The sequence below is a fragment of the Alligator sinensis genome, unplaced genomic scaffold (assembly GCF_000455745.1).
Source record: "Alligator sinensis unplaced genomic scaffold, ASM45574v1 scaffold255_1, whole genome shotgun sequence".
NCBI classification, from domain to species: Eukaryota; Metazoa; Chordata; order Crocodylia; family Alligatoridae; genus Alligator; species Alligator sinensis.
In genome coordinates this window covers 1,300,346-1,310,385 of record NW_005842270.1, presented here as the reverse complement: position 1 = coordinate 1,310,385, position 10,040 = coordinate 1,300,346, and the positions used below count along the sequence as shown (strand labels likewise).

The window sequence follows — 10,040 nt, the reverse complement described above, 5'->3', positions numbered from 1 at the left end:
TTCCTGCTAATGGTCTAAGACCTAGAACTGCATTTGTCACCTGGCATGGTCCTGGTAATTCATGCCTCTATTAAATCTTCGGCATCTAGGAATCACCTTTGTCCTTTCACTGTTGCCTTCAATATCATGTCAAACAGAAAAGTGGAAATCTTAAGCCACATAAAAGTACTGAAATCCATGTGCTGCCGTAGCTTTCAGTACGACGGTTGAATTTCATCCTCCTCTAGATTTCTTGGAACATCTATTTTAAATGGAAATACTCTTATTCTTCCTACCTCCATGTGGGATACTGAAGAAAGGAGCCTTTGATTTCCAATCTTGGCTCTGCCAGTAGCTCCTTCTGTGGCCTTGGAAGTTACTGGAGCTCCATACCCTTTTCCTTGTCTGTAAAGTGGTTATAATACCCGCCCCCATCCCATCTGGTTGGCAGGGATTAGTTGTTGTTGGGCACATGCTGAAAAACTGCATTAAGTAGTGTTAGTAAAAACCTTTTCACAAGGGAGGTTTTGGAGGCTTTTGGACTCATACCCCAAAAGATCATCCTTCTGCACACCTCCACAGTTACGCGTTTGTGCAGTGCAGTGCATGTGAATGTGTTCACAGTGGAACATGATACTTTTTCAGTTGGAAAATCCAAACTGCATGTTCCAGTATCTGCTTTATCACCTCAGTCATTTAGGAAATTGGTGTCGGGGACTGCATTTTTATCCTCTAGTAAAAAACTCTGCAAAAATGCCTGTTCATTCCCAAGTGCTGTGCACTCAGCCCACTGACACAACAGTAGAAGATTAAGGTCTATTCTACTTCTAATGTCTATGGGGTGCTTGATAGGAGCCACATGCATGCACTGAGAAGAAACTGTACAAAAGTCTAAATAGATGGGCCAGAAATTTTCTCTAGATTTCTCCAGATTTACCCCAGTTGAATAGATTAAATTTGGCCTGTGGAGTTCCTTTGTGTCCTCTTGATCAGAACTGCAACTTTTGCGCCTGTTCTAAAGTTTCATTTTATTGTAATGATTAAAAGGAAGACTTCTGTGCTCCTGCCAAGATGCAGAGCAAATAAGCCATTTTAGGCAGGGAGTACTCTTGAACAGGGTTTTCCCTCTTGGTATGCGAGCATGCACACCTGATCTAGACTGTGTAGTATCTTCATCGTAAGTGCAGTGTGCAGGTGAGATTTACCCTTCTAACGTTCCTCTGCTTGTCATTGCAGGCTTGATCCCTATACAGATCCGTATTATGATTATGATATAGAACGGTTCTGGCGTGGTGGGCAATATGAGAACTTCAGGGTTCAGTATACAGACCCCGACCCATATCGTAACTACAGAGTAAGTAAGGTAATGCGCCTGTCTAAACTTTCCTCCTCTCGCTGCTTTAGGAATCCGTTCAACTTCATTTCCAGTATGTTATATCAAAATCTGTTGGTTTCTCTGCCTCCCCCTCTTGTCTTTGTATGCATTATGGTTTGGTACCTCCAATTATTCAGTCTTGACTTTTTGAGCACTGGCAATGTGCAGCGTGCCAGACAAGACAGTCATACGAGCCTGTCCTGATGAGTTGATGGTCTTTCTCTTCAGTAAAGCAAAACTCGCTGCTGCACCCAGCAGCAGGTGTTAGCTGTCTTTTTTAAGACATTTGATTTGACATACATAGTGTTTTGGAGGTTGAACCAAAGGAAGGTTTTAAATGAAGACCAGGCTATATGAGAGTGTTAGAGTGGGCATCTCTGCCATCATGTATACTAGTGGACTTTCACTGAGATAAATGGGTATTTGAGACTTGTTGCACATTTTGTTTTGGAATCTCTTATGGTGGTTGATTCAGTGGGAAGAAGGAGAACGGTAGTCTCTAGAGAGAGCACCAGATACAGTCTCCTCGGGTTGTATTATTGCATGCAAGAGGGAAAGCGGAGTATTCCATTGAAAACGGTCCTTGACGCATGGAAAGGCAATAAGGCTTTGTTGCAGTGTCCCAGAGCAGTGTCTTAAAAGGACTAATTTTGCTGAACACTCAGATTTGCGGTGGCAGAAGAGAGCAGTTAATTTGTTTACTGATAGCTGTAATGCTCCTCAGAAGTGATGCTCAGATAGTGGCCTGTCTTTGATGCTGCTTTTTATGGTGCAGTATCAGTTCTTGTAATTGCTTGCAAAATTCATGATTATAATATGACAGATTAGCAATGTGCTCAAAGGCTCTTTTCACAAACATTTCTGAACAGCCGCATACCTGGTGGTGTTGGTTCTCAAGGGATAAAGGTTGAACCAGATTCACCCTGGGTGCCTGTTGCCTTTGGTGAAGTTATAGTGGGGGTGAATCTATTGCCGCATGTTCTTACAGTTCTTCTTGCTGATCCTGAAACATGGTACACAGGCTCCATTCCCCACCCCTCCCAATGTCACGTTGTAACTAGGGGAGCTGGGATAACAGTGTCTAATCCAACACTTTAAAATCAGAGGCAATGCAGTCGCAGAAGTGGTACAAAAATGTCACCCTGTCTCTTTCTTTTTTTGCAAGGAAAGAGAGAACAGACAGCGCGAGCGTGAGCGGGAACGGGAGCGCGAGCGGGAGAGGGAGCGACGGCAGCGGGAGCGAGAAAGGGAGCGCGAGCGGGAGCGCGACAAGGAGCGCCAGCGGAGGAAAGACGAGTGGGAACGTGAGAGGGAGCGCATCAAGAGGGACGAGAAGGACAGGCAGCATCGGGACCGCGACCGGGACCGGGACAGAGAGAGGGAGCGGGAGAAGGAGAAAGAAAAGCCCAAACCTCGGTCACCGCAGCTACCAAGGTATGTGCTTGGCTCTCCCTTATTGTGCCTTTCTACCTGGTGGGTCATTAAGCAAAGAACACCCTGTGAATGGGCAGGAAGCCATGATTTTCTGGTCCATACTGCTCTGAGGAGGAGCAGTGCAGCTGCACTGATCACTGGGAACGTGCAGTTCAAATGAAGCTTGCTGGCCACTAAGTGGAGCTAAAACGCAACAAGTGTTTCGGGGGACTTTGCAGCAGCTGGCTGTGAGTAGAGCAGACGGGTTAAGCTTCCTGTTGTAGGATTTTGCGTGTCTTTACTTTGCTCCTGTGAGGGGTCTGGCCTGCTCCGAGCTGCACAACCCAGCATGATGCTAATGTGTGCGTCTTGGGAATCCAGCTGTCTGAGTGCAGGGCTCATAAGCAGGGCACCTGAGTTGTAGCTCTGTCCCCAGTACTGACTTCTATGGATTTGGCAAGTTGCTGTGGTGGCAAAATTCAAGGATTGACTGGGTATTTATATAGTGAGCTAATGCTAAGAAGTGTGGGGGGCTTGGAGAGGCTATAGAGCCTCAGGCTTCAGGGCTTAAAACAATTTTGACTATAAGTGAGGATGAGATTTCCATGTAGGGCAGGTCATTCAGACTTGCTGACTGGCAGGCTCGTTTTAACTTCCTCCAAAATGTCCAGTGCTGGTCACAGATAGAGACAGAATAGTGGACTAGGTAGAGCAAAGAGCTGATCTGGTCTGCGGTTCCCATGCCCCTGCTTCCCTGAGGGTCAGTTAGGCAATACGTGCCCACAGTAACTTCCGGGTGCATCTGGATTCATTGTAAACCCCTATATAAATATTGAAGCTAACTGACAAATGGGATTTGCAGCACATTGGAAATCCTGCTGTTGCACCATCTTTTTATTTATTTATTTTTGCCTGGATTTGGGGGGGGGGAAATTTTGAGATGGCAAAGCTGCTTGCTGAATGCAGAGGTTGGAAGAAAAACCTTGGGATTTAGAAATGAGGAGGTATTAATGGGAGATGGAATCTGGCCAAGGAGCATGGGGAAATAGGGGTCATGAAGAACCCAGAACTAATTCGTTTTTGAGATGTGGCAGACTCTCTTGGTGGCTGAGTCACTCTGGTGCCTCTCGGCCATGGGAGGGAGAGGTGGGGGGGATGAGGAAGTACACTGCATCATAGAAAGATGCTCTGGGACTAGTCCCATCATAGAGAAGAGGACTGGGAGAACTAGCATTCCCATGTACTTCAGGTGGGTGCAGGGATGAATGTTCATCAGACCTAGACTTTAAACCTTCGGCTTGGATTCCCCGTGTTTGGGAAATTTTGATTTTTTTGATAAAACCCTGTTTTCTAACAGGAAGACATTTCATTTGGAATCCTCCTCCCCACCCGAACACATAAGAAGCGGTCCAGGGCTGTGCTAGCCTGGGCACATTTGTCAAGTTGAATGCTCTGTTCTAAGTAAGGGATATTCACGCAGCTCTGTTATCTTAGTTGCGGCTAAGGTTCACATTCAAACCATTTCAGTGATGACAGCTCTTGATTCCTGTCCTTGTTTGGTGGCTGAAGTGATGCAAGTTGATTTGCTTCTCTAAATATCACCAGCTGTGATGACTGGTATCAGTCTGAAGACTGAGATAGTAGATTGAATGGGGAAAGGAGACTGAGCTGCCTCATCTCCCAGTTCTCTGAGATCACACGTGCTCCATGGGTGCAGTTCAGCCCGTTCCCCTAAACAGGAGTGCAGTGGTCTGAGAGCTGGATCTTGCACGTCTAAACCAAACTTCATGCATGGGGGTCTGCCTGTGATAAGCACAGGGAGGGAAGATTCTTGTTTTTCATGGCCTTGCTTTCACCTGATGGAAAACGCTTGCTCATCTGAACAGTTCCTCTGTTTGGCTGTTTTTTGGCTTGATATTCTGCTATTTCTAGAACTACTAGTTGAAAAGCCAGTATTTCAAATCCACTCCAGTCTTAGCTGGTACAAGAAGCAATGTGTGCAAGTTCAAGTGAAGGTGCTGCAGGAAGCCAGGAGCAGCTGCTCACTTTGGCTTTATTTTATAGGTGGCTTAAAAACATAAAACCTGTGCTGTCGGGGGTGAAGTGGGTTTTTTATGCTACGGTGGAGCAATTGCAATTGTACGTGACATGGAAGTTTTAAAACAAAAAAGTGCTCTCAAATGAGGCAGGTATCCACCTTGTAGGTTATTGGTCTAGAGGCAAAAGGAATTGGACCTCGTGGTAGAGGCGATTGATTATCTTTTATTAGACCAACTAGATTTTCGCAAAAACAAATTATTTGCAAGATTTCGGGCATAAGCACCCTTCAAGCATCGGAGACAAGATTGTAAAAGTAATGAAAATGAAGCAAGCACTTGGATGAAGTGCAGTCACAGTGCCCAGCACTGCCTCTACGATGGAGTGAAGTAAAAGGTGCATTAACAGTGTCCAGCTATTTGAGGATGTTTTTTATTTCCAGTGGAGATGATACTCCTGTTGAGGAAAATCTGATCTAAAAACGAGACCGATCCCCAGGTCCCACTCGATCCATCCACGTGCACTGCACTGCGTGGGTGAGGGGAGGGGATGCAGCGAAGCAGAAAAAGTAAATGAAAAGCAATTCCTTTAAGTCCTGCTTGCCAGAAGGAGAGGCCCGGCTCTGAGAAGCAACAGGGCTAACTTTCCTTTGAGGGCAGCAGCCCGTCCCCCCCAATGCTTTCTCTTCCCTGCGGCTGTCTCATCTAAAGCGTGGCTTTGCTCTGCCTTTCCAGACCCAGCGTCCCTCCTAAATTGTCTCCCTGCCAGGAGCCATTCAAGCTTCACCTGGCGTCACATGGTGACCCTCCAGGGACTCGCCAACTCCCTGCCTTGTTCTCTCTCAGTAACTTGGCACTATATTTATAGCTAAGACTTCTATGTTAGCGTGTTAGCCTTCTAGAAATAAGCCTCTTGCTAATTCTGTTTAATGTGTAACCTCTTTTGAATTTGATTCATATTTACCAGGGAGGAGCCTGCAGGCTAGTGGAAGTCATGCTGACCTCTTGAAGTCTATTTATAGCCTCATGTGCTTTCCCTAATTGTCAGATCCCAATGGCTGGCAATTCCAGCCTTTCTGTGGCTCTTGGCTCATGACATCCAGTACTTCCCTGCGTCACATGGCTGCATGATGTGAAGCGGTGGTGTTGTTCCAAGCGAGCACGCACTTCCTGATGCAACCGGTGGCCGGGTAGCATTCCACGCACAGCCACAGTACATTGTACGATCGGTGTTTTCAGTTGGGATGTGAACAGCCATCCTTTTTAGCCCGTTTGAGACCGACCCCTTTCGTGGACCCCTTAGAAGGCCTTTGTAAACTCAGAGTTTCAGCAATCGTGCCAGGAGGTATTAAACAGTTGTTGATTAAGGATCAGTGCCACAGGTGTACCCAGGGCAGCTGTAGTTAGAAGTAAATTCAACGAGTGCATTAACACAGAAGTCTCCAACTCTCCCCCCCGCCCCACTCCAGAAGCCTACAAGTAGGCTGTAACTGAGAGGTTGAAAGACGAGTTGAAGAATCAAGGACATTATAAAATAATGATTCAGTTCTGCTGGGACAGGAAATTGTAGCTTGGTCGGAGGACTAGAAATCCCCTCAGAACTGAAGGGGGACCTCTTTGCAACAGTCTTCCCAGCACATGATGCTGGCTGTAACCTTTTTCTTTTCCTTTCCAAGAAGAGGCTACTCAACAGGCTCCTCTAATATAGGCTTTAAATGCAGATGGGTTGAAAAATGTATTCCCAGCTTGCAAGAGAAATAGTCCCCTCTGCCATTCCCAGCTTGCAAGAGAAATAGTCCTCCAAAACATTAGTCTGAGTCTGCAATGCTGGCACAGTCCCACCTTCTCCCTTAGGCAGTCCAGGCACTGAGCGCCAAACGAGCGAGGACCGGCTCTGGTGACCGGAGAGAGGGATAACTCCATTACTTGATCAGCATTCTCCATCTCGAAAGGAGGCCTGAGGCTGCCAGAGTGTTTGCTGGGTGCAGAACGCCGGCTTCGTGCCCTCTTGGCCTTTGGACTGCCGCGTATCTCGCTGTTATGTAAAGCATTTGGTGGGGATCAGAGGGGTTCTGTGAAACTCATTCGACTCTGTTTGTGAAGGTTTCTCCAGTGCGGCCACTCCAATGCAGTTCTGCCCATTTCTTGGAGTATCTTTTATATTTGCCCTCCTACCAGCTAAGGCACAGGACAAATGTTGCAGCAAGGAAAGTTTAGGTTAGATATTAAGTGAACTGTCTCGCTAGGAGGGTAGTAAAACACTGGAACGGGCTACCTAGAGAGGTTATGGACTCTCCATCCTTGGAGGGTTTTAAGACTCGGCTGGACAAAGCCTTGGCTGGGGTGATATAGTTGGGGCTGGTCCTGCTTTGAGCAGGGGATTGGACTAGATGTGTTCTGAAGTCCTTTCCAGCCCTAGCTGTGTATGATTCTCTGAAATGCTCCACTCTTCTGACTGATCTGCATAGGTTCTCCATCCTGCCGCGGTCCTGACAGATCTCAGTGGGATTTAGCAGCACAGCTGATCTGCTGAGCAGTTCATTCCTTTGTTGCATTATCCTAGCACCTGGGAGCTCTCCTCTTGTGAAACAGGACCCCTTTGTGCTAAGTGCTTACAGGCACCGAACAGAAAGGCAGTCTCTGTCCCAAAGAGCTTGCTGTCAATGTATTGGGTGCAAGACAACAGAGAAATGCTCTCAGGGAAGAGCAAAGCAGTACTGGTCGGCTATAGGCAGTGAGCGCTCCTTTCCCAAGGGTTGAGTTGCCTGTTTGGAGAGGGTGGAGAGGTCTGTGATCCTTCATTACTGAGGAAGCGTGTCCCGTTAGCTAGGGACCCTATCCCAGAGCTTTGGTTGATCTCTCAGATGTTTTGGGAAACCTTCCAAACTTGATTTGATGCGCTGTAGCAGTGGTTTTCAACCTTTTTTCATTTGCGGACTCCTAAAAAACTTTGAATGGAGATGCAGACCCCTTTGAATTATAAGTGTGGGTATTCACATACCTTTGATTGATCATAACCATCTTTCGTGGACCACCCTAGGCATAGTGTGCGGACCACAGGTCGAAAACCACTGGTCTGTGAGAGCCCGCTTTGGAGAGCAGAAAGGACAGCCAGGAGGGCAGAGAATACATTTGATGAGCTCACGGTAGCCCACTTGGCTCGGAGATGGGTTCAAACACTCTTCTCTCTGAATTGTTCTCCTTGATGGCTTTGTGCTCAGGTACCTTGCTCAGCTGTCGTCCAGGTGTGAGATGACAAAGGTGTGTGCAATCAAGACAAAGGTCAACATCTGCCAGGAAGGGGCAGTGAGACAGGGAGAAAGTATTAACTCAAGGGCTGAATAAGATAAGGCAGGAAGTCAGAGGTCTGCTGGGGAAGGAGTGGACAGCATTGGCTGTTGTGGTGACTCCCTTAAAGAAAAGTAAGCTCACATAGGGACTTAAACTCCATAAATTCTGTTGTGACCGGTTAATAAAATGGGAAGCATTGTACACCCTTATCCGACCGTGGCATGCAGTCGGCATGCAGCTTGCAGTCATGGAACGTTGTGAAGATCCAGATCCAGTGAGGCAAATACAAGATTTGTGCTTTCTCCAAGGAGGAAATTCTGCGATCCAGTTAACACAATTGGGGGCTAGTTGGGACACTAAAGGGAAGTGACTTTCAGGGTATTTTATTAGGCACGTTCCGGAACAGTGGAATTGCACATTTAAACCTTCCTGCGACGTGTACCTGGTTACCTAGTGTCTGGAGAGCGTGTGAACAGGGCTGATCCCGGAAGGGAGGAGCAGCATCCAAACAGACGGTGATTCAGGACCCAGAGATGTCAGCTCTTGCAAACTGGCAAAGCTGGTTTTTTGTAAGAATTGCTAATTTATTTATTTTTTTCTAATGGTCTTTGATTACTGTCTTCTAATTAGCTCCTGATAAAGCTTGATTAGCCACATCTGTTTAGCTGTTTGTCTTTAGTCCCTCTTCCCCCGCCATGACTGTATGTTAACAGCAAGCATTATCTTAAATACAGCAAAAGGATTTAACCGTAGCTGGTAACAGGATTTTACTCTATTATATAAATGATGCGATGAGCCCCCTCTCATCTCGAGTGGCTTTAGTAAAAAGCATACCTTTAAAGGCTTGCTGCTCGTACAGGCTTGCCCTCTGCTTGCACAGTAAAAAGCAAAGCCCTTGTGTGTGTGTGTGTGTGTGTGTGTGTGTAAAGGGGGGCTCTGCCTCTGGCTTGCATGACTAAGGGTAGATCTAAGGGAATACATTTTTGTCTTGGTAGCTGTTTAAAAGCTGGACTTGCTAGAAAGATTCCTTTTGCCGGCTCTCATGAAATGACTGTAAAGAATGAGGCAGAGTAACTGTGCCCTTGTACCCCCATAGCTCAGGCTTTTAATCTAAGGCGTCAAACGTCCAGTCCTCCAGGCACATTCCGGCTCCTGGGTATAGGTATCTGGTCCTTGGGAAGAGAGTCAGATACTCCAGAACGAAAGCAGCTGCTTCCCTTCATTTTGAAGTCGGTCCCCTGTGGTTTGGAAGAAAACCTTCCAGCTGTGACTCGACTTCACTCTGCTTTGGACTGAAACATCTCCTTGTTCATCTTGGCAGTCATGTTCCCCAAGTCAGAAGTGTTAGCACTTCAAGGACGAGGATTTTCAGATCATCTGGATGCAGTTTGGTTTGCAAAAAAAAAAAAAAAAAGAGTAGCTGCCAATACAACCCACAGGATTTTAAAGCTCCTAATCCCCATTACTGTGCTAGATATAAAACCTAGGGTAACACATACAAGCAGTGCATCAAATTTGTTTTTTGGGGGATTTTTTTGCTAAACTTCTGTACCTGAAGAGCTGGGTTTGACCGCTGGTTTCCTGAAGTTCCTTAACTTCATTTCCTGCTGTAAAATTCCATGATGCATTGCTGCAAAACTTGTGCTGATGTCAATGACACTTGCAAAGTTTACTTTCCTGCTAGAAAAAAATCCTTTAATAGAGGTGGACTTCCCTCTTTCAAAAATTAAAATGTAGCCACACTTCAGAACAGTAGGCCTGCAGCCGAGTTGAGTCACCAGCTATTGTTGGGTGATAAGATATGTGTTACCTGTGCTGGGGGAAGGGAAGGAAGGAAGCAGGCACTTTCTCTGTCGGGATGATTTTCCGGCTAAGATTAGAAATGCTTTGTAATAATTTGCATAAATACATTATGAGGCAAACTTGGGGCATGAGGCCAGATTTCC

The 10,040-nt window shown here is 46.4% G+C and overlaps 1 protein-coding gene across 1 annotated transcript in view; it reads left to right on the top strand.

Moving 5' to 3' along the window:
- ZC3H18 (zinc finger CCCH-type containing 18) overlaps positions 1-10,040 on the top strand; it is a 43,541-nt gene that overhangs the window by 12,285 nt on the left and 21,216 nt on the right. The window contains 3 exon segments of the mRNA XM_025209140.1: positions 1,216-1,337; positions 1,840-1,862; positions 2,520-2,788. Of these exon segments, the coding sequence (XP_025064925.1) occupies positions 1,216-1,337; positions 1,840-1,862; positions 2,520-2,788 (414 nt within the window).